Here is a 24,630-nt window from a genome sequence, read left to right on the forward strand (position 1 = left end):
ATTGTTACCTGTGATTTATTTAAGAGGAAAAATGAATTATTTTCCATTTTTAAAACCAAACCCAATAATTGTAACTTTTTCGCTTTTCACAAAACACCAATCAACAAATTTAAAATTTTCCCATAAACCAATTAGTTTCTTCCATAAAAGTTAAAACACAACTGTACACTCATTTTCATTCTACTTGCCAAACTGAGTCACGTGCCGTTTAAAAATAATAATAATAATAATAATAAATTCAATAATGGAGGCGCCACCTAATCAACTACTAGCATGTTTGTGGTAGTTATGATGCCATCGAATATTACGGGTCAAATTACTCTGCTCCACCCCCACCCTATTACCCTACACCTGCACTAATCATCATCTTCCGTCTCTATCCGTCCTATCCCATCCCGCCACGTGTCTACAAAACAACAAAATCCACCAGTATTGTGTTGTAGCAGATCTTTCCCCATATTTTCATTTATATATATATATATATATATACGGATCTCGCAGTTGAAATACGTTCGCAGTCTCTCGATCTGATCTTGTATTTTGCATCTGAATCTGAGCTTCAAAGAGGTAACGGCTTCTTTCGATCGAATTTTTATTGAATATTTTGTTGATCATTTTGTGATTATTTTGTTGATTTATGTTGTGTTGTTAGAATTTGTGAACCCTAGGTTGAGTTTTAGGTGTTTGATGGAGTTTGAACAGTGTTTTTGAATGAATTCAGTGGTTAATTGCTCAATTTATGGATGGTATTCGATTCAATTTTGCATCTAAGTAGTGTTCGTGAGAGTAATTTGTAGTATCGAGCTAATTTCTGAACCTTAGGTTGAGGTTTAGGTGTTTAATGGAGTTTGAAGACTGTTTTTGGATGAATTGAGTGGTTAATTGCTAGATTTATAGATAGGAAGTGTTTGTAGTTGATAATTGATTCAGTTTTGCATCTAAACAGTGCTTCGATCGTGTTATTTTGAATTTTATATGAATTTTGCTGTGTTGTAAGAATTTGTGAACCCTAGGTTGAGATTTATGAGTTTAATGGAGTTTGAAGACTGTTTTTGGATGAATTGAGTGGTTAATTGTTGGATTTACAGATAGGAAGTGTTTGTAGTTAGGAATTTGATTCAGTTTTGCATAAAAATAGTGTTCGTGAGGGTAATTCATCGTATAGAGCTAATTTGTGGACCGTAGGTTGAGTTTTAGGTGTTTGATGGAGTTTGAAGACTGTTTTTGGATGAATTCAGTGGTTAATTGCTAGATTTATGGATAGAAAGTGTTTATAGTTGCGAAATTGATTCAGTTATGCTTCTAAAAGGTGCTTCGATCGTGTTATTTTGAATTTTATGTGAATTTTGCTGTGTTGATAGAATTTGTGAACCCTAGGTTGAGATTTATGATTTATAGATATGAAGTGTTTGTAGTTGATAATTGATTCAGTTTTACATCTAAATAGAGTTCCTGAGAGCGGGACACCATATCAAATTCGTTTTAGGCGTTTGATGGAGTTTGAACAATGTATTTGAATGAATTGAGTGGTTAATAATTAATTAGTAGATTTATGGATAGGAAGTGTTTGTAGTGGAGAAATTCTTTCTCTCATCCTTCCATTTATCCATACCCTTTCTTTTTGATTTCGATTGACAACTTAAATTAGAAATTTTTTTAATAAAAAAGATTTCAGTTGCTACAACAATATGACCAATATATCATATCAGTTTTGCATTGAAATAGTGTTTGTGAGAGCAATTCAGCGTATCGAACTAATTTGTGAACCCTAGGTTGAGATTAGGTGTTTAATGGAGTTTGTAGACTGTTTTTTGATGAATTGAGTGGTTAATTGTTGGATTTACAGACAGGAAGTGTTTGTAGTTAGGAATTTGATTCAGCTTTGCATCAAAATAGTGTTCGTGAGAGTAATTTGTAGTATGAACTAATTTATGAACCCTAGGTTGAGTTTTAGGCGTTTGAACAGTTTTTTTTGGATGAATTGAGTGGATTGTTAAATTTATAGATAGGAAGTGTTTGTAGTTAGGAATTCGGTTCAATTTTGCATCTAAACAGTGTTCGTGAGAGCGATTTACTTTATTGAACCAGAAATACGCTTATGCGTATAGTTTATTTCTTTTTCCCCCGAATTTTTGTGAATTATTTTTTTTTCCCGATTTTATGTTGATTTGTTCGTAATTTGTGAACCCTAGGTTGAGTTTTAGGCGTTTTACCGTTTAATGGAGTTTGAACAGCAGTGTTGAATGAATTGAGTGGTTAATTGTTAGATTTATGGATAGGAAGTGGTTGTAGTTGCGAAATTGATTCAGTTGAACTAGAAATAGGTTTATGCTTACACGTTTAGATGCTTACACATGGATGTAATTTAATCAATTGTGTGAATTCCCATAATTTCTGGATAGCTTTTCCTGCGCCCCACCTTGCCTGAGGGCCTAGATGCCTGAAGGGCTTTTGACAACATAGATAGTATCTGTGAAGTCCATTTTTGGATCATGTGAGCTGTGATGAAGTTTGGTTCTGTGCAATGTTTAATATGATTTGTGCTTCTAGATGAATTATGCATCTGATCCTTGATTTCGCTCTTGAGATTTTGAGGATCCACTGAGGTGAAGCAAGTTAGAATAAGGAACTTGAAATTGCTTAGGCAAAAACTTCTTGCTTCAGTACCAAATAAGTAGATAAGCAGTTTGGATAAGCAATTGCACACACTATAAAAATGGCTTATTTTTGTTTCAGAACTCAAGCAGCAAATAGCTATATAATTAGGCAACTAGCAAGTAGTTGTGGGAATATGGGAAATAAGAGTATGCAAGATGATAAGCATTTGACAAATTTAACGTACATGCTTATCATGGGTAGTTCTGTTGTAATCTTTTAAGTTTTAAGGAAGGTTCAAGCTGAAACTGTAGTTGGTGCTCAACTTTGGCCTTTGGAATTGAAATAAGTAAATAGATAATTGATACAATGAAATTTGAAGAGTTTGTTATTCACTTTTTGCATAGCTTACCTCCAGGTTTTAATGTTCTAGCTTTTATTCTAGATTACTGGTGATCCAAATGTTTCTTCTCTCTTATATTCATGTATATTTTCTTCTTAAATGAATAGTATTTTATAGTCGAGACTCAAGATTGTATCTGATTGGTTGGTTCATTGTATTCATTAAAGCATACAAATGATGTAAATTTTGGTGTGAAGAGCCTTCAACCAACACACACCAAAATGGTTTGAAATGTGAATATTTCCAAATTACTTTGTGTAGAACCATTATGTAGCAATTTGGTGGATACGCTGAAGTCTGAACTTGTTACAAAATTTTGTATTAGTGTATTTTAATATTTGCATACTGCATTGGATATTATAACTAGAAATACTAACTGTGATTAGAACAAATTCAATTCCTATTTCTATTGTGCATAACCTGTCTTTGTATTTGATGCATTTACAAATCATTATCATGATATTAAGTATTAACTCAATTTTTTTTATTTCCTTCAGAGATTCACATATCAACTGTCAACCACCTGGGAATGCGGAATGATGGGTTCAAACGTTGGTAATTTCTTCACTAAAGCATGCATAATTGCAATCCCATATGATCAACTTGTTCTCCTTGATGAAGTTGGATTCAATCATCAAAACACGTTTAATAATCATGTGCAAATGTACTCTGAATCTGCAATTTCTGGTTCTCCTGTCGTGCTAAAGCACGAGCTCGTTGAGGACGGTTAGTTCTCCAGTTTAAGTAATATTCCTGCTTGTGGGGTATATATATAAACTAGGAATACTAGCAGGAAATAAGATTAGTTTGTTGTACTTTACTTTTTAGTTTAAAAATAATGGAGAATATGGGAAATGTGTTGATGCAAAAGTATGAATTCGGGAAAATGCTTGGTCAAGGTAATTTTGCTAAAGTGTATCACGGACGAGACGTGAAATCAAGTGAAAGTATCGCGATTAAAGTGATTGATAAAGAGAAGGTTCTGAAAGTTGGACTAATTGACCAAACCAAAAGAGAAATATCTGTTATGAGTATGGTCAAACACCCAAACATCATCCAACTTTATGAAGTCATGGCCACAAAAAACAAAATATATTTCGCAATGGAATATGCAAAAGGCGGTGAGCTTTTTGACAAGGTGTCAAAAGGGAGGCTAAAAGAAGATGTTGCTAGAAAATATTTTCAACAGTTGATATGTGCGGTTGACTTCTGTCACACACGCGGTGTTTACCATCGCGATTTGAAACCCGAAAACTTGTTGCTAGACGAGTATGGAAGCTTAAAAGTGACTGATTTCGGGTTAAGTGCTCACGCGGGTTGCACGCGGTTAGATGGATTGCTTCATACGACATGTGGCACTCCTGCTTATGTGGCACCTGAGGTGATCTGTAGACGGGGTTATGATGGTGCTAAAGCTGACATTTGGTCTTGCGGGGTCATCTTGTTTGTTTTGTTGACCGGTCAACTTCCGTTTAACGACTCAAATATTATGCAAATGTATAAAAAGATAAGCAAGGCCGAGTATAAGTGTCCTCATTCGCTTCCACCTGAGGTTCGAAGGCTGTTAAAACGAATTCTTGATCCGAACCCAAAGACCCGGATTTCCATAAAAAAGATTATGGAAAATTCTTGGTTTAAGAAAGGCTTAAACAATAAACAGGTTGATGATTTTGTTAATGTTAACCCTGATCCAAAACCATTTTTTGAGCCCAAAAAAGCTGATTTCACCGAAGTTACTAGCTTTAATGCTTTTGATATTATCTCTCTATCATCCGGATTCGATTTATCCGGTTTGTTTGTTGATAATGGTCAAAGGGAAGAAGTCAAATTTACTTCCATAAAATCTTCATCTGATATTATATCCAAATTGGAACAAATTGCTACTAGTTTAAAGATGGAAGTAAGCATGAAAAAGGGTGGAATGCTAAAATTCAAGAAACCGAGTGAAAGTCAAAATGGGCCGTTGCTAATAGATGTTGAAATATTTGAAATCACCTCATCTTTTCATTTGGTAGAGTTGAAGAAATCATCTGGTGATGCATTTGAATATCGTAAATTGTTTAACCAAGGCATTAAACCGGCTCTCGAAGAACTTGTTTGGGCATGGCATGGTGAGTAACCAACTCTGGGAAACCATTTTTCTTTATTGATTTCAAGCATTTTCTAGATTTCTTGTTGCTTTTGTATTATTTTATCATTTGTCATTTTAATCTAAGGATTATCTCAAATTTGTATTATGGACATCTTTCTAGGAAGCTTATGTTTGTGTTAAATGTCTCATGATCTATGATTATCTGTTTTTGGTTTGTTTTGACTTGATATTCTTTCTAATATGGTGTAGAATAACAAATTGATAAGCCAAAATCAATATATTAATTTTGTGTCAATAAGATCATCCCTAACCAATATACACTTGCGTGTAGCCTGAATACGACTAACAGCTGGTGGGAAATGAGTTGTAAACGTGTAGGTGGGTTATTCCATTTCTAAATTGGGTTCATGCATCGCTCTTTTTTATAAAAGGTGTTAAATAGTTCAGAGTGATCACGACGTGTATAATTAAACGTGTTGAGCTCTTGATCATGTCAATAATTGAAGCCTTACATAGCATAGCACATTATATGCCAAATGGATAGAAGAAAAAGGATGATTGAGACAGATTCTTTTCTGATGTATGCAGTTGGTATAAATATAAAAGATATAATTGATCATTGCTTTTAAAGTTGTACATTATGCAACGATAGTTATATGTTATTAGGTGAGTGTCACCTTATCTTGAAAGAACAAGTGTCTGTAAGATGCCTAGAGTTGAACACAGTAAGTTGCAGGCAAGCAGATGCAATTGAATAAAGGGGCTAGAGCAAAGAGGATGCTTAATTGTTTTCTTTTGGGGTGTGAGAATAGAACAAAGCTGCTTGCAAATGTCACTGTCCTTTCTATTAACTTTGAACAAATAAAGATGCATAATATGCAAAGTGTACATGTTACATTTTACTTCAATGCATCTTCCTCTCTTATGGCTGAAAATGATCGTAAATATATACGGTTTTATGTCTACTTGCTTGTTAATATTGTTATTCAAACATGGTTTCATCGTTAAAACTCGTCATATTAGTGATGGAAGTGGTTTGAATTCAAGTTAGAGCAAGCAACGAGTAAAGGTGGGTGAAATGGTGTTTGTAAAACAGACTGAATTGAGATTAGGGTTTACGATTCACAGTTTTAAAAAAAATTATCAAAACTATTAAACATCAAATATAACCGATCTAAAAGACTTTGCTTCATCATAGGTAAAATAACTATATAGTTTTCGTCCTAGAGGACCAATGTCACTTTAAAATCCAAAAATCTCTCCAAAACTGAATTGAGTGTGCCGTTTCTTGTCTGGTGTGATTTTGTTCCTGTTTTGTTTAAATAATTTTACTGTTTTTCTAGGAATTTTTCCTTAGGTATCGTTTACCTTAAAACTTGATATGTACCTTCCTTGGTCGCAATTTACTAGTTTTGTGGTATATTGCAAGTGGTGTAATGCAAGTTGGTTTGTGAAACTGAAGAAACACCAGTCGAACCCCGACAGATTACTGGTAACCTGGGGGTTGGAGAGCTGTTTCCCACGAGGGGTTAGACCCTTGGAAGATGGTTCTTCTGATAACCTGCAAAACAGACACCGTGAGCTCGTCACTGAGAAGGGGGGGTTCCTCCTTGTGACCACCCTCCGGCGTGAGAATCAGACTAGATTGCTCTTTAAATATAAAAGTATATTAAGAGATTGCTAGAGCAGATATCAGGTATATATGATAAGATAAGATGATCATACCATTGGGGTATTTATAGCCGAAGGTAGGTTTCCAAGGGGTTTAGCCGGCCCAACACGCTACCAACTGTAACCTATGCACGTGCCCTGCCTGTGAGTGGTGGATAGGTAGCGGCTGACACAGAGCAGGCGTGTCGTGCACTCTTCCTCTTCTGCCAACTACAGGCTAGGCACGTGGTATGGCAGGAGTTGGTGGGTAGGCGGCGGCTATTGGTCACAGTGCTGTGGCGTGCTGTCTGCCATGCTGCTGTCAGTGAGCTGTCGCATTCTTGGTCAGATCTTTTGTCTGTACCTCGTCAGGTATCACACAAAAGATCCTCCATCATACGGACTGGCTCATTTAGGCGGGAGTTTTCCCCCTCCCGCCTTTGCTCATTCCTTCAGGTGACACTGGGGAGAGTTAAGTGCCTAGTGCGTGTAGCCATGCTGCGCGGGTGGCCTTCCCTCATGGCTTGTATCCGAGGCTGCGGGAACAGGCGGAGTCCACCATGGGAGGCATTTCCTGCGGGACCAGCTTGCATACTGCGCGTAAGGACGTCACTTCTCTGAGCATGGTTGGTCCTGCGGATCCAGTTGGTCTCTGCGCAGACGTCCCTGTTTAAGGTGAGTCTTGCGGGTCCAACTGGGCTCTGCTGGGACCTACCTCTTCAAGTCCCCCCAGTCCAATGTTCTTCTCATGCGTGTTTAATAAAGTGAGGTGAACTTTTGGACTTAAAAGGGTTTTGAAAAGGGTTTTGTAAGGTTTTCCATGGGAAGTCCTTGTCACTTGCAGAAATGCCCGAGTTTCCTGCTTGGTCTTTGGGTATGATGCGGGTAGGTCTGTAATCTCCTCGCAAGTCAGGAGCATTGAGTCCCAGTTGTGTGGATTCTCCATGAGGTTTTGGTAGTTTTGAACATAGTGATCAATTATGTTAAAACCACCAATTCCATCCTGGAGCTTCAAACAACGTAGTTCTCGACGTTCCCGCTATGCGGGGATGTTATTTCCTTTTCCGCAAGCATTGCCCAGAAGATCCTTCTTGGTTTCAATTCCCAGCGGAGCGCTAGGTATGTGAAGGGTTTTGCCTTAACACTGTACCTGCGCTCGTCTTACGGTTACTTCCAAGGTATTCCTGGCGTCAATTCCCTGCGGGTGCTAGGTATGTGAAGGGTTTTGCCTTTACACTGTACCCGCACCTGTCTTATAGTTACTTGGTTGCCGAGGTACTTGGCTTCAATTCCCTGCGGGTGCTAGGTATGTGAAGGGTTTTGCCTTAACACTGTACCCGCATCCGTCTTATGGTTACTTGTTCGCCAAGGTTTTCTTGGCTTCAATTCCCTGCGGGTGCTAGGTATGTGAAGGGTTTTGCCTTTACACTGTACCCGCATCCGTCTTATGGTTACTTGTTCGCCAAGGTTTTCTTGGCTTCAATTCCCTGCGGGTGCTAGGTATGTGAAGGGTTTTGCCTTAACACTGTACCCGCATCCGTCTTATGGTTACTTGTTCGCCAAGGTAAGGGGGTATTTTCCCGCTTCTTTTTAAATTTTGAATTTTGAAATTCGAAAGGTTGGTGGAAAGATAGGAACAGTCCAAACCTCTGAAACGTCGCGCGACGGTTTCTTCTGACTGTGTCAGGACGTGCAGGAAGTTATGGTGACGTGACATTATATGGTCATTCCAGACGCTTTTTCAGGCGCGTGGGCGCGATTTTTCGGGCGCGTGGCCGCGAAATTACTGGCACACGTCCTGTCAACAGCTGTTGCCAGTCTGCTTTTTGCCACGTGTCATAGTTTCATTGCACCTTCGAATTCTCTCTCCTTCGCATTAAATTCACCGCATTAATTGCGATTAGTATATAAAGGGGGAGAGGGTTATTTGCAATTCACACTTTTCACTTTCATCTCTTCTTCTTAAGTAATTTCCGGCGAATTTTTCTGTTCAGTAAAGCATTACCCTGAAATCTCTTTTCATCTTTCTTCCACCATGCCTTCTCATGATGCTGATGACCAGAAGACTGCTGGCGAATGCCAGTGCTCTCTTCCTGTCGATCTGTACCAGTATATCGTCAGGAAGTTCATGCTCGAGTCTCTCGAGCCTGAGTTTCCTGAACCCCACCATACTGTGTACGATGCCCCTAGTGGCAAGATCGGGGTTTATGCTGCATTCTTTGTCTACGGAAACCTTAGGTTTCCGTTGACAAAGTTTGTGTACCGTGTTCTGGAGAGGCACGGTGTGCACCTGACAGAGGTGCACCCCATGGCCATTGCCAAGGTCCGGCACTTTGAGTGGGTGTGCCGGATACTGGGCCTTGAGCCCCTCGTTGACCGTCTGATGACCTTCTACACTTGGAGGTGCATCCAGGGGTGGTACACTCTTACAACCCGTATCAAGGGTTTAAAGATTTGTACCACCGAGCGGAGTCTTCGCTCGTGGAGAAGAGAGTTCTTCTTCATATCCGCTCGCGCCATCCCCATCGCCATGAAGTTCAAGAATGGCCAGGCGCTTCCGAACCTTCCCGCCCTCAACTACGAGGAGGCGGAATGGTTCTCGAAGATATCCCGGGTCCAGTCCCCGGTTTTCCGTTTTCCGGAGTCGGCGATGGTGATGCTGGGGATGAGCCGGGTGTGGAAGGCGGCGAATGCGGATAAGGTTCCGATCGTCCTTGAATATGGTTCGAACTCTGTCCCTTATGGTACGTCTTGTTTCATTTTGCTGACTTCGATTTTTTCTAACTTTCTTGTTGATTTCAGAGGGGAACGATCTTCAGTCGCTCCTGAACCCGCGGGAGGAAGATGGTCCCGCGCGGATGGGTACTCGTGCTCTGGACGAGAACGAGTTGCCCATCTTAGAGCAGACCGCGGGTCGGTTCGTGGAGGTTTACCCGCCAGGCCAAGAGATCCTGAGCCACCGACGGCCAGGTAAGCCTATCTTCTACCCTGAACCTCTCAATGCTGTGCCTGCTGCTAGAGTTGACATTTCTTCTTCTGAGGAATCCGCAGAAGGTCCTCCACTGGTGCGGAAGAAAAAGGCTGCCGTCGGGAAAGGCAAGGAGAAGGTGGCCTCTACGGCCGACCCGGTAGTCCTATCTGACTCGGAGTCAGATAGTGCAGAGGTGGCGGGGGAGCCCGGTGGTGAGGAGACCACCGCTCCGGAGGCTGTAGCTGTTACCTCCGGGGAGGCAGCGACGACGACGGTTACCGGTGTCAAGAGGCCGGCTCCATCGGGTTCGCCCCCGCTCGTCCGTACGTTCAAGCTCAAGAAACCCCGTAAGTGCCCCCATAATTCTTGTCTAGATTTGTTTCAAATAAATTTTTCTAACACTTTTGCTTGTGCAGGTGTGGATGTTGACGCATTCCAGGGTGGAGTTGGAGCAAGTATTCCCCCGCCAATGAGGGAAGGCTCGGTCAGCCTTCCCGAGGCGTCGACCCAGGCGTCTGTGCCTGCTTCCGCTGGTTCCAGCCTTCCTGAGGCTGTTCCAGCTGAGAAGTTGTCTCCGCCGGCCGTGAGTGCAATTTTTACAGCATCTTTCACGGAGCCGGCGGTTACTGTTGCTGAGGAGGTGGCGTCAACAATGGCTACCACAGCGGCTGCCACTATACCTGCGCCACCGGCACCGATGGCCGGACCATCAGGTACGCGCCGGGGTTCCCGCCGATCTATGCCACCTTCCCGTCTACCTGACCTGTTGGATGGATTTCCTTTAGGTTCAGGTGATGGGTTTGGCGGCTATCGGCCTGTTATTGACCCTACAGGTACGTAGGGTTCTTTTTCCTTTGTATATTTTTATCATCTTTTCCTAACTGCCTTTGTTTCTTTTGCAGTGTCGGATTCCAATGAAGTGTATGTTCCAAGATGGAACATACGCCGAGGAACAACCCTTCGTACCCCTGTGGAGTGCGTGGACTGGGCTCGCCACGCTGCTCCTCATGGTGCGTTGGGGGAAGCCATGGCTAGCTACCAAGAGGGTAGGCTAACCAATGAGCTTCGGGTTCTCCAGGCCCGGACGCAGCCCCGCGTCGAGCTGCTTTGTCGTGAAAACGACAAGTTAAAAGCAGCTCGCGCCAAAGATGTATCTGAAGCGCGGGCTCTTCGGGAGGAGAACCGGCAGTTGGCCGCTGCCGCAGCCGAGAAGGAGAAGGCATTCAAGGCCCTCGAGGTTGAAGTCCAGGCGCGACTCGAGGCCCGCTCCAAGGCTGCCCAAGCTGTGAATGAACAGCTTCGGCTGGCCAAGGAGACTGCGCGAAACTCAACTGAGAGGGCTGCCAAGGCTGAAGCTGTTACTGAGCCGCTTCGCGAAGAGAATGAGCAGCTTAAATGCAAATTAAAGGCTCTTCAGCATGCTCATGACGCCTTGGCAATGGAAGATGCCAAGAAGCTGCAGGAGATCCTTGACCAGAGGGGGGTGCTTGACCGCACTGAAAGGAAACTCAAAAGCGTCGAAGAGGCTGCCGCCAAGGAAGTTCAACTTGCCAACCTTGATAAGAGCGGAGCCGAACGTGCTTACAAAGAAAGTCAAGCTACCCTCCAATGGCTGCTTCGAGAAGCGTTGCCTCAGGTATCTTTATCTTTTTCTTTACGCTTTCCGCTCGTAATTAGAAAATGTTCTAACTTGTATTCTTTTGTAGGTTGTGCGTCGGGTCCTTTCAGAGACCTCTTATGACGATGCGATGAGCACAGCCCTCAACGCTTCTCATGAGGATGGGGAGAAGACTGGCTTCCTGCTTGGTCTAGGGTTTGCTGAGAGAGGCTTTCCGCCCTCCAACTTCCCTTTATTCAATGTTAATACTGAAGCTGCTTATGACCAAGCTGTGAACCAGTACGCTGCCTTCCCGCATCCAGTGGTGGAGAAGGTGAACGAAGCTGCTGCTGCTGATGATGGGCTAAACATCCTTAAGGCTTTCCTTGGGCAGCCGCGCTCTGACGGTGCTGGTCCAAGCGGAGGTGGCCCTGAAGCCTGATCCTGAAGGTCCCTTCCCACTGCTAAGATAGACTTCGCTTTGTATAGATTTCTTTTAGGCGGGTAGTTACCCGGCCACTGTTGTAATATATCATTGAAATATACGATTGTTATTCCTTTCATTGGATTCTTTGCTTTATAAACTTATGACTTGCATACTTAGTTTAAAATAGCAATTTTCCAAGTGTTTAGAATAAGAACCTTTGAACGTGGTTGATAGTGGGTTAAAGTTTCGCTTCCTCCTTCGTGATTGTGCGGGTAGAACCGTCACTTGCACTTGGTAGGATGGCTAAACTTTAACTTTTATCTAACCTGCGTGCTGGTTTTTCTTACTTTTTGAGGATAAGTTAACCTTTGAACGTGGTTTATAATAGGTGTGAAGTTTTGCTTCCTCTTTCGTGATTGTGCGGGTAGAACCGTCACTTGCACTTAGGATGGCAAAACTTTACCCATACCTGACCTGCGTGTAGGTTTTCTTACCTTTTTAAGAATTTTGTTTTGAACCGTTCGACGCGCGGTTGTCGATAGGTTAGTGTTCATTTTCCTTTCATGATTCATGCGGATAGACCGGCACTTTCATTTAATGGGATGAACTCCTTCAACTGACCTGCGTGAAGGTTTGCCACGTTATTGGGTTCGTGCGGGTAAGACCGCCTTCCCACGCAACGACTTCACGTAATGTGAATGTCGTCACCAGTGTTGGATAGTTTTAACCGTTCGACGCGCGGTTGTTGACAGGTTATTATTCAGTTTCCTTAATGATTCATGCGGATAGACCGGCACTTTCATTTTTGGGTGCTGAACTTTTTCCCCTTCAACTGACCTGCGTGAAGGTTTGTCACGTTATTGGGTTCGTGCGGGTAGGACCGCCTTCCCATTCACTGACTTCACGTAATTATGCGGTGAAAACCGGCATATTATTGTCCAGAAAAGTATAAATGTAAAATCATCAGCTTCGATATTCTTAAAGAGAATCATTTCCATTAGAAGTGGCTCTTGGCCTTCTCTTTACAAATTGGAATTGATTACATGCAAACTGTGTAATTGAACTCCCTTCCATGTTGGGACAGGAGTGCCATCGAGCCGACACGCACCTGTTTCGGGATCTCGTTCTTTACGCAGCATGTAGTCTCGATTGAAGCTGATTTTTTATTCGTGTTTACCCCAGCCGTGGTTCCACACGCACCTGCCTGCCTGCTTAGCTTTTATTTTGCCACGAGGTGCGCGAGCGTCCCATCTCTGACGAATGTTTCGACCATGTCTTTTACGTCTATGCATTCTTCAGTGTTGTGGCCTTTTGTTCTGTGATAGTCACAGTACTTGCTCCGATCAGCATCGTGACGATGTCGGATTACTGGAGGCTTTGGCCATGGGAGTTCTTCAGTAGCAAATATGTCAGTGACGCTTTTGGTAAGTGGCGTCCATCTGGAGTTCCGGTGCGGCTTTACATTATCCCTTTCACCCAATCGGTGCTGTAAGCCGGATGAGGTGTCAAAGTTTACCCTTGACTGCCAAATGCCTTGCTTCCGTTTTTTGTTTAATCGGGCGGTGAGGACGTTGTCCTCTCTCGTCCTCTGGGTGTAAAGGTTTGTGCTCTGCGGAAGGTCTCTACCCAGTTGCTTCTCCGTTTCCGCATAGCGTTTGGCTGCTGTCATGATGCCATCCCATGTGGATGGCATTCCATCTTTACCCGTTAGGGTGCGGATAAGCTCTGGGTCCTGCGCGCCCTGGATGAAGGCTGCGCGAACAAGATCCTCGCTGATATTGCCCAAACTTAACTTCTTTGAGTTGAAGCGAGTGATGAAGTTTGGCAGAGATTCATCTTCTTCCCGTGTGCATTTGAGGATTGTCCATTGCTCCTCGGTATACTTTCGCTGCTGGCTGAAGTGTTGGCTAAACTTCTGCTGGAAGTCTGCCCAGTCGTAAATGTGGTTAACCGGTAAACGATCGAACCAAGCCCTAGCAGCCCCCACCAGCGTCATTTGGAACATGTAACACCACGTGGGTTCCGTCCAATTGCTAACGGTTGCCCCCGCTATGAACCTGTTCAAATGATCGTCTGGATCAGATAGGCCGTCATATGTGCCTATGTTAGGCATTTGTTTAGCACTCTTCGGGGCAATTGCTTCAGCAATGTCCCTTGCAAATTTGGACGTTCCTGCATTTGTAACGTTTGGTCTGAACGTTTTAGAGAAGTCTCGTGGACTTCCATCTATGCTTTTTGGTTTGAAAGCTTGTCCAAAATGCCTTTTCGGTTGGGTTTCCGTTTCTTTACGCTTCCCTTTTGCCTTATGACGAGGGTTCGCGTCGGAGTCGGATTCCTCCGAGTCATCCTCCCAGTATTCGAATTCGTCGGCCTGTTGCACGGAACGCAAGCGTTCGTTCAACTCAGCCTGGAATTCCTTTTGTCGTGCCTCCGCCCATGCCTTGACTTCGTCGAGAGTCTGGCGGGGGAGTCTTCGTTTTTCAAACTGGGTATCGGTGGATCCCAGTAGGCGGTCATTTACTGCTCTTGCCCCTGCTTTAGTAAGTGGGGTAGTGTTCGTAAAATTTACTTCACTTGCTCCGGCTTCGGTAGCCGGAGTAGTGTTTGTAAAAACTGTGTTGCCGGTATTTCCCCCAATAGCTGGGGTTGTGGTTACCGGAATTTCTCTAACCATCTTTTGTAGAAAGTTTTGAAAAAACTGGAGAAAATTGTAGTTCTAGCTTTATGCACGGATGGCGCCAATGAAGAAACACCAGTCGAACCCCGACAGATTACTGGTAACCTGGGGGTTAGAGAGCTGTTTCCCACGAGGGGTTAGACCCTTGGAAGATGGTTCTTCTGATAACCTGCAAAACAGACACCGTGAGATCGTCACTGAGAAGGGGGGGTTCCTCCTTGTGACCACCCTCCGGCGTGAGAATCAGACTAGATTGCTCTTTAAATATAAAAGTATATTAAGAGATTGCTAGAGCAGATATCAGGTATATATGATCAGATAAGATGATCATACCATTGGGGTATTTATAGCCGAAGGTAGGTTTCCAAGGGGTTTAGCCGGCCCAACACGCTACCAACTGTAACCTATGCACGTGCCCTGCCTGTGAGTGGTGGATAGGTAGCGGCTGACACAGAGCAGGCGTGTCGTGCACTCTTCCTCTTCTGCCAACTACAGGCTAGGCACGTGGTATGGCAGGAGTTGGTGGGTAGGCGGCGGCTATTGGTCACAGTGCTGTGGCGTGCTGTCTGCCATGCTGCTGTCAGTGAGCTGTCGCATTCTTGGTCAGATCTTTTGTCTGTACCTCGTCAGGTATCACACAAAAGATCCTCCATCATACGGACTGGCTCATTTAGGCGGGAGTTTTCCCCCTCCCGCCTTTGCTCATTCCTTCAGGTGACACTGGGGAGAGTTAAGTGCCTAGTGCGTGTAGCCATGCTGCGCGGGTGGCCTTCCCTCATGGCTTGTATCCGAGGCTGCGGGAACAGGCGGAGTCCTTCACCATGGGAGGCATTTCCTGCGGGACCAGCTTGCATACTGCGCGTAAGGACGTCACTTCTCTGAGCATGGTTGGTCCTGCGGATCCAGTTGGTCTCTGCGCAGACGTCCCTGTTTAAGGTGAGTCTTGCGGGTCCAACTGGGCTCTGCTGGGACCTACCTCTTCAGAAACTGATTGTTAGAACCTAGTATGAAAATATGAATTGCGTTTTCATAAATTGACAAATCATCGTATGGAACCAACAACCTAACATTCTTACGTTTTCTAACCTAACATTCATTTGTTTTCTAACATTGTAGTCAAGCATCTAAACCTAATCTTAAGTTCAAACTCTCTTTATTGCATATGATTGAGATATATCAACCAAAACCCTTATGACACACATTATGAAGCAATGCCTAAATTTGGACCCTTTGTGTCACTAATTGATTCCCATTTGCATTACCATTATTCATGATGTGGGCCAAGTTAGGCCATTCAATTTTCTTAAAAGCTATGCCCTCTCACACACCAACAAAGAATAAAAAAGAAGGCTTTGTCAACCCCACCACACCCCCACTCTACACTCAACACCATTCTATTCATAAACTCATTCACAAGTGTGGAACGTGGCCCATGAAAATAAAAGATAGAAAAAGCATTTGGAAAGTACAAATATATTCACAAGATTCATGCCAAGTTTTTGCCTTTGGGACAAGTGGTGAAGGCTTGTCACCATTGGAACAACTCTTATATTCAAAGATATCTCATCTTTCACATCTTAATATGATAAATATCCCAAACTATATAGTTATAATAACTATCTATCAAAAAATAACATACGTTTGGGTATTTCGTCATAAAAGAGAGTTTCAAATACTTTTCATACATTTAGTGACGGAAATACGTATGTTACCCATCCATATAGATGTAGATGTAGATATGACTGTAACATTGACTACGAATCAACATTTAGGGTCCGAATACATAAAGAGATTTTAAATAAAGAGTTTAACATCATTATCATCTTGAAAAGAAGAAGACAAAAGAAATAGCTTTCTCTAACACATACAATGTTGAAAAGCAAGAAAAGGAGGTTTCATTACTTGAGAACCATTCATATCCCACCATAGGAGAAGTGTTGACCCAACCCAATGGTGTCTATTGATTGTAATAACATTGTTTGGCCCATCATTATGGAACAATTTTCTTTTTTGTCTAGGCTAATTCAGGTTTTTATTAGATTACTAAGACACTAAAGGGTCAATTAATAAACCATAGTTAACCAAAAGTATGAGTTTATAGGGTTTTGTTGTCCATCTAGTTGGTTTGCTCCATGGTTGATAATAAAATGGTCTTTACTTAAAATCCACTATGTACTCATTATGTCGTGACTATTAAGAATGTTCAAGAGACTATAAACCAGTTGATTTGACCTTGAGCTCGTCAAACTTATGTGAAATGTGAACTCAATTAATAGCTCGAAAATATCTTTTAAAACTACGTTTTATAGTTGTGAAGAAGGGGCGACAATAAGAACTTTTTTTGTATTAATTTCAACTACTCGAATAACGATATTTGATACCCCCTCTAGTTCCACCGTAAACTTAAATTCGAATCAATAACTTTGTAGGGAGTCTAAAACAGTTTCTTCAACTATAAAACTAACTTTGTGTTTTCATTAAACAAAATACATCTATCAATTGACTATGACTATGACATATAAGTAATATCATTATTGGTTCACAAAAACTACTATTTTTTTTTAGAAAAAAATGGATATAAATAATCTAATTATGATTCATTGACCGATAAGAATTTATACGTATAATTTATTTAGTGACAATCTTAACTTTCACTTTTGTTGTTAAAAACATTTCCACTTGATTTTGCTCACAGGAAGATATGTTTCCTCATATTGCTCACAATCATTCCTGTTATCGGTTCCCGAGGGACCAAACACACGTGAGCAATATCTGATGAAAAACTATATGGTGATTATTCAAGTGGAATTACCCTAACCATGAAAGCATAAGTTAGAGTGTCATTTATTATATTATCGGTTTAAATTATTATCAACCAATCGGTCATTTTGAATTATTAAAATCTATTTTATCTTTCTTATAAATTAACATATGAGATGTCATTAAACATTTAAATTTAGATGTGGAATTTAGCATGTTGGCTTAATTTAGCTTAACATGAACCCATTTAGGCTCATATCAAATTCAAAGAACTCTTTACTTTTATGAATTTCTTTGCTAGAAATAATTAGTTAGCAAGTAGCATAACAAGTCCACTTTATGTCATCTCGTGTTTTTCCAATCAAGAGTTGTATCAAGAATCAAAGAATCTAAATCTCTCAAACAGTGAAGCCCAAAAGCAGTGGCGGATCCAGGAACTTTCACCAGTTGGGGGGGTGGATGATATGTTCGATATAAACGCTCGGTTGTAACGGGCCAAAACATGTCGAGTATAATGGGTCAAAACAGGTCGCTTGTGCAAGTTTTGATTTTAAAAGCTACATTGCATAAATCTATTCAACTTAAAGAAAAAAACATGCTCATCATCAGTTACTCACTTACCCCTGCATAAAAAAATATATATGCAGAAAAATAATAATTAATGCATACTATTGCTTTAAGAGTTGATATTATAGCCAACTCAATTAAAAAAAACAAGAAATTGATTTGATGTTTTCCGTTTCCAGTTTGTTAGACTAAACTAAACACACGAGTTAGATAAATTAGAGCTTCTCATTTGGGCTTTTTTTAAAGGCCAAGGTGCATTCTTAAATTTGTCTTTGGGGGGCATTTGAATTTTTTCTTGGATTTCACTAACATATTAAACTTAATGAGCTAATTTCAATGGGGTCTATCCTCCCCCTGAAGCATGAATGAATCCGCCTATGCCCAAGAGAGACAATAAGCCAGAAATACACCAAGTCTCTGTCAAAGATGATGAAGCTAAACGCATACAGATTAATCAATACAAAATGACTAATATGGACATCTAGAACAATATAAACTCTAATTGTCTTAAACAACTAACACAAAGACTATGCACAAACTGAGCATTATCAAGCCCGAGATTAAGCCTTGTGTGGGAAAATCGTTTTGCTTGTCGAGCATTAACAAGCCTTGTGTACTTTTAAGTTTTAACTCTTTAGCTTTCTATGTATTGATTTCATGCTACACGCCCGAAGCTTGAGCCAACCTCGAATCAAGCTTTGGTTTGTTTATAGTTTTGCACTCGAGCTTGAGACGAGCTCATGCTCTTTTATGATTTTTCTTAAAATATATGATAATAATTAAAATATATAAGTTGATAAATAATAAAGCCGAGCTTGTGCTCGAACTTGAAAAGCACTTGTTTGGCTTGATGCTTTTGTTCGATTGAGTAACTTTAGTATTGAATGACTATGTGACATGTGAGTAGTTATAACTAGCAAACTTTTATAACATGTGAATTATGTCTATCATCATCAAAATATGATTTATAAGTTCTAATTGATTTATTATTTACAGCATTCACAACGTTAACGTTTGTTGATGCGTTTGTCCAAGGTGGCAGGTAACAAACGAGCACAAATGAGAGGCAAACGAGCCATGTTGTGGCCTATGGGGCAAGGTTTGAGGGTTGAGGTTTGCTTCTGCAAACGATGGAGTGGACAAGGCGGTGGCCCCACCATCTCTCTCTCTCTCTCTCTCTCTCTCTCTTGCGTGCGCGCACACACACATATATACACATAGATACACAAATATAATAATAGTTTTAACGGAGTTTGTGGAGGTTTGGTGTCATGTGAATAAAAATAAATAAATAATGTGATTTTTGTGAAAAGTTTGAAATCGATGTGACAATTTGTATGAATTAAGCTTTGTAAATGTTTTAACAAGCTTTAATGTAAGTATAAATAAATGGTTCAAAAGCGTCTCCATTATTTTTAAACCTTGTATGTTGAAAAGGTATACATATTCTATGGAAAGTCTCAAAACTGCCTGTTATAACATGACATGGGACTAAACAACAAACATTCATGAAGCATTACTAATCTACTCAAGTTCAACTTGCCAATTATTTGATGGTGGTCAACCAAAAGGTTTACATTCACAAGTACAAGAAAGCATCCTATGATAGTCATCAATATTAAATTTGTTTCATCCCAAATAATGTTTCATCTTAAAAAACCAATTGTTTTTCCTATTACACTTTTTGAAAGTATATGGAAATGGTTTTACTTCATTTGGTCCAAGTGTTATTAGTTAAGTATGTTAATTAAACCTCTAATTATACACTTAAATTCATTGTTAACATGTTTACCTGTAAATCATTAAAAGGAAAATTGTTATACGTATGCGTGTTCATGTTAACATGTCTATTTTCTAACCATCCTCGATGTCATTAATAAAAGATAAAAACAATCCTATGACTCAACTCTGAACGGGTTGTAGAAACTACAAAGCTGGAGCACCATATGGATAATATAGTATTATTACTCCTTATGATAAAAGGTTTTCATTGGGTCCTGATCTTATTGTGTGTATACTAAATAATGTAACAAAAGTAATATATAACATGTTAGCAAATGCATAATTTCTAATTATTGAAAACTGACTTTAGCTGACAATTAATTAAATAGAAGCCACTTTTAACCATGTTTATATTTTTGGTACATTTAATAATATTCACATCTCTATCCAATTATAATGAATGTAGATACACATCAAATACATATAACTAAAGTTTAAACATATTGGGCCACACATTATTAAAGTAATAACTAGAAATTCATATAATACTATATAAAAATATATACACATCATTTGATATTTGAAACTATCAAAACTACCCACCAAAAAGAATACAATCAGATCCCCATAATTCCATTGCAACTTGAAAAGGTATTGGAATTGAAATCAAATGAACCAAACTCCCATTCTTTATTATCATTATTTTAAATAGCACAACACAAGATTATATATAGGATTATCCACTATGGCATGTTCCCTAGTTCCCACTATTTTTCATTTTTTATAATTTTGTCATTTTAAAGTCAAAAGGAGGTGAATTACAACACAAAATGTGCGTTTATTTAATATGTTTTGATGAGTTATGCATAAAAGGAGAAAAGTTGGAGCTGGCAAAAAGGTTTTATCATGTTAAATAGATTGGAGTCGAAACGATTAACACACACATTAAACATGAATATGACTCGTTTATAGTTAATATATATATGTGTGTGTGTTTGTGTCTGTTAATAACACAGTTGTGTGATTCATGTACCAATAAGAAAAAAAAATAATGAAGCTAGCATACAAATTTTAATTATTTAAAAAAACATATACAATAATGCATTTTTTATAAAACAGTTTTAATCGTGTGTTAAACAAAAGTATAACGATATAACTCATAAATCCAAACTCACCAAAGTGATATTTTTATTTGATTCTTTCTTTTAAAATTTACGTATAAGGTTCTCGATATTAGTCAAACTATAACTAGTTTGGTCCTTTTTTATACATCTTAAAAATCTATTACCATTTAAAATAACTAGTCTACTCGTGATTTTTTTTACAAAAATATATAAATACTCCATAAAATCATGTGCTCATCATCAACACACCAACTTTAGGTATCTTGATATGTCAATATCTAAGAGCATCCACGTCCGTCCAAGATGACAGAAAGTAAACGATCACAACGAGGAGAGGCAAACTAGCCCTTTTCTAGGACAAGGTTTAAGGGTTGATGTTTGCCTCTGCAAACGATGGACCGGACAAGATGTGGCCCCACCCTCTCTCTCACATTCATAGAGACACATACAAATATAATTTTTTTAATAAAGTTTGTAAAGGTTTGATGCTACAAAAGAAAATGATGTTCGGTAAAAGCATACAATCTAATGTGGTGGCTGGAATGAGTCTGACATTGTGAATGCTCTAAGTTTAAAAGGCATAGCTAAATTAAAATTTTTAAGTTTGCTACATATAATGAAGACTCCTGTTTAATATATACATCTCTTTCAAAAATTTATCTTTAGAATAAAAAAGTTTATAATAAAGAAATTGTGTAAGTGTACGAATACAAAAAAAAAATATAAATGTATTCCTTTTGTTATTCACAAATACAAAATAGTGTTAATCAGGTCCCAAGGTCAAATGGTAAAATGTCAAATTTTTTTTGCCCACATGGAGAAATAAATTAGCATAAAATGTGAACATGATCCGTCAATGGTGGGTTGTTTGATGTTATTGTTATACCATTAATACAGCAGAATTCAATGCTATGCTCATGAAGAATTCTTCCAATATCTTATCTCAAACAATTATTATTTCATAGTAATTCAAATTTTATATAAAGTTTCATACTTTAGTCATCCACAATCCCACACGCGACGTTAGTGCTGTTAGTAGAGTAACTCACCGAACCTTTTGGACTAGTCTAGTTGGTTATGACAATGAAGATAAAAACTAGGTTTCCTTCGGGAGGTCGTCATATTAAATCCGTGTCAAAATGGGGTTTTAACATGCATGTGTTACGCTATAGGGTTTCGACTCTTGCGGCGGTGCTGCTGGTGTCAAGTGTCATCAAAGGAGAAAGTTTGTCTGAAGACGATGGGAGGACCTGGAAACCAGGGATTATGTGTCCTTTGAAAGAAACTTTTTGGCGGTTCCAAACCATAATCGGCCACAAGCCGACCTGTAACCATCCAGTCATATGTATGGTGTCGTCGTTTTAAAAATAAGTAGAGTAACTCACCTGTCTCACCTTGTGTTCATGAAGATGGGTCACAGACTCATTGGAGTAATCATGGTTTTATTTTCAAGGTTATTTAAGTGTCCACAAATAGAATATTATAGTTATTATATTTAGTTGCATAAAACAATTTAGAAGATCGAAAGTCACATAATTGATCAAAACAATTTTGACACTTTACTTTTTAATTAATGTTTTGTTGTAGGTTTGAATGTTTTGTATGTGTGTAAAAGCAAACATGTTTATATATTAATAACCACATTTGTAATTAACATTAGCTAGAGGACTTGTTATGTAAACAGGGTTAGTATATAACCTATTATTTTGTATACCCTAAACCAAACTTAATACAACTTACTTTTTCACACAAGTGTTCTGGTTGTATAAAATGTTTTTCACACGTTATAAATATTTACAAATGTAGGTTAGTAGCATGTTATGTGTCAGTTAACATGATTATCTTTTAGGTGAATATTCTATTAAGCGTTGGTTGTCTAGGTGTTGGATTTGAATATACATCTATATTCTATATATTCTAATAAAAGCTTACAATTTTTGCCACTTGTCAACACCATAACCCTCTTCACCTTTTTTTCAACCAATTTCCATATATGGTCCTTATCTTTTAAGTCATTTCAATATATGACATTAAATTAATAGGTTTATTCCAACTAAATCCATTACTATATATAATAAGTATTCTTTATATGGATTGACAAGAGACGATTAGTGAATTTTGAAGTGTTAATTAAAGTGTTTATTATGGTTTATATTCAAAATAATAAACAATAAACATTTGATTAATAATATGTGGAATGAGAACAATCGACTTGGACTAAATTATGATAACATTAGCGGCTAAGATTTAGCCTTTAATAATTAAAAGTACATATGATTTTAAAATAAAAGTTTTTAGGTTGACCCGAAACCTAGAATTCGGACCCAATAACCGACCCGAATTACTTCGGTTCAGGTTTGGGTTAGTATATTCTTGGGTTCGAGTTTCTCGGGTCATGTTAGTTTGGGTTCAAGTACGGGTTTCCTTGGATTGGGATTCATGTTACGGGTAAAACTGGCAGCCCTACTTTCAACGATTATAAATAAAAATCACTACATTCATTTTATGCAACTTTAAATCTTCTAATATTCTTTTAACTCAGAATAATCACTATTATTTGAACATGGTTTTAATGTTAGTATGTATTTTTCATGTTCTTGGCAATTACATTCATATGAAATAAACAAATCATTTTGTTATATTTAAATTTTCGGTTTTTATGTTGCTTGATTATACAATTTTTAATTGTAAAATATAAAATCAATTAAAAATTTGTCATACACAGAATATTAATGACAACAAATTTATCATGATCAATAATTTCAAATTGAAAAAGATTCTAAGGATAATTATATCATCAAAGTTCAAGTATATTGATTTTGGGATAATCATGTTTTTTTTTTGATAAACATGAGGAGATGCTCTCAAATGACATCATATTAATTGATTAAAAGTTATGATATTTTATGTCTATGATTATTATTTTTTATTAGTATCACGGATATATATTATCATTTATCTATAGTTGGTATGTACTTGGAGAACATTTTTTGTCACACGGACAACTATATATAGCTATATCAAGAGTTATAAGCAGGCCTATATGTTACTTTATTAAGAGTTACAAGCAGACATAGACTAAAAATTTTGAATTTTGATAAACAATGTATACTTGCTAATACAATCACAAATGTAGTGTAAAAAGGAAGTTTTTACCTATTTATAACATATTTGTGTAATTTTAGTTATGTAATTTTAATTTAATTGTAATTGTATTAACAATGTATGATCAATTTGTTGACTGTATTTCACTTAATGGTCAAAATTCAAAATTTTCAACAATTACCCATGTAATACATGGGCCTCAAAATAGTATTATATTATAAGGTTAAGTATATAACTTCATTTCTTGTACAACCCCTAATTACAACCAATACAATTCACACAATTGTTACACATAAGATTTTATCTCCATGAGACCATGAACATAGAGTTTCATGTTTATTTCTTTATGGTTGTTCATTTTGAAATTTAAAAAATTCATTACCACCTTTTGATGATGAAGTGTGTGGTTTGGCAATTGACGTTTATGATTTATGATCAAGTGTTGGTATCTTAATATTTTGGCACATAAATTTTCTCACTTGCCACATCATGTTTATCAGGGGGTTTAACGTGTTGAAAATGGTTTTTCTATTGCTTTCACATACAAATGTGTGATTGATTTTGTGATAATTCCGAATGATTTATTTATGTTCCTTTAAAATATGCAATCAAACTTATTATTATCAACATGTGTGAAAAAAAAATCCATTCCATAGTTAAGGGTTATAAATTCTATGATGGATAAATGTTTATAAATTCTATGCTTGAGTTAGTTACTCCTTATAAAAAAATTACAATAAAATGCACTCAACATTTCATTACTCTTTAGAAACCTAAACAAAAAGGTCTGTTGTCGTTTTGAGATATTTTCACTTTACTTTATCCCAAGTTGAGCATTATTGTAATTTATCTCTCAAGTTTATATAAACTTAATATTTTTTTAAACAAGATTTCTTTAAGAGTTTTGTGTTGATTGTTTCTTTTAATTTTTTTTTCTTTT

The 24,630-nt window shown here is 38.6% G+C and overlaps 1 protein-coding gene across 1 annotated transcript; it reads left to right on the plus strand.

The window, feature by feature from the left end:
- The first annotated feature begins 212 nt into the window (after window positions 1-212).
- LOC143627608 (CBL-interacting protein kinase 18-like) lies at window positions 213-5,271 on the plus strand. Its single transcript, XM_077097391.1, has 2 exons — window positions 213-567; window positions 3,496-5,271. Exon 2 carries the CDS (start codon window positions 3,837-3,839, stop codon window positions 5,115-5,117), a length of 1,281 nt encoding a protein of 426 aa, XP_076953506.1. The 5' UTR covers window positions 213-567; window positions 3,496-3,836; the 3' UTR covers window positions 5,118-5,271.
- The last annotated feature ends 19,359 nt before the right edge of the window (window positions 5,272-24,630 follow it).

Source organism: Bidens hawaiensis, unplaced genomic scaffold (genome assembly GCF_021521415.1).
Source record: "Bidens hawaiensis isolate Kalapana, Puna unplaced genomic scaffold, B.hawaiensis_p1.1 tig00000458_1, whole genome shotgun sequence".
NCBI lineage: Eukaryota > Viridiplantae > Streptophyta > Magnoliopsida > Asterales > Asteraceae > Bidens > Bidens hawaiensis.

Coding starts and splice junctions, on each gene's coding strand:
- LOC143627608 (XM_077097391.1), top strand. CDS start 3,837: ATGGAGAATATGGGAAATGTGTTGATGCAAAAGTATGAATTCGGGAAA.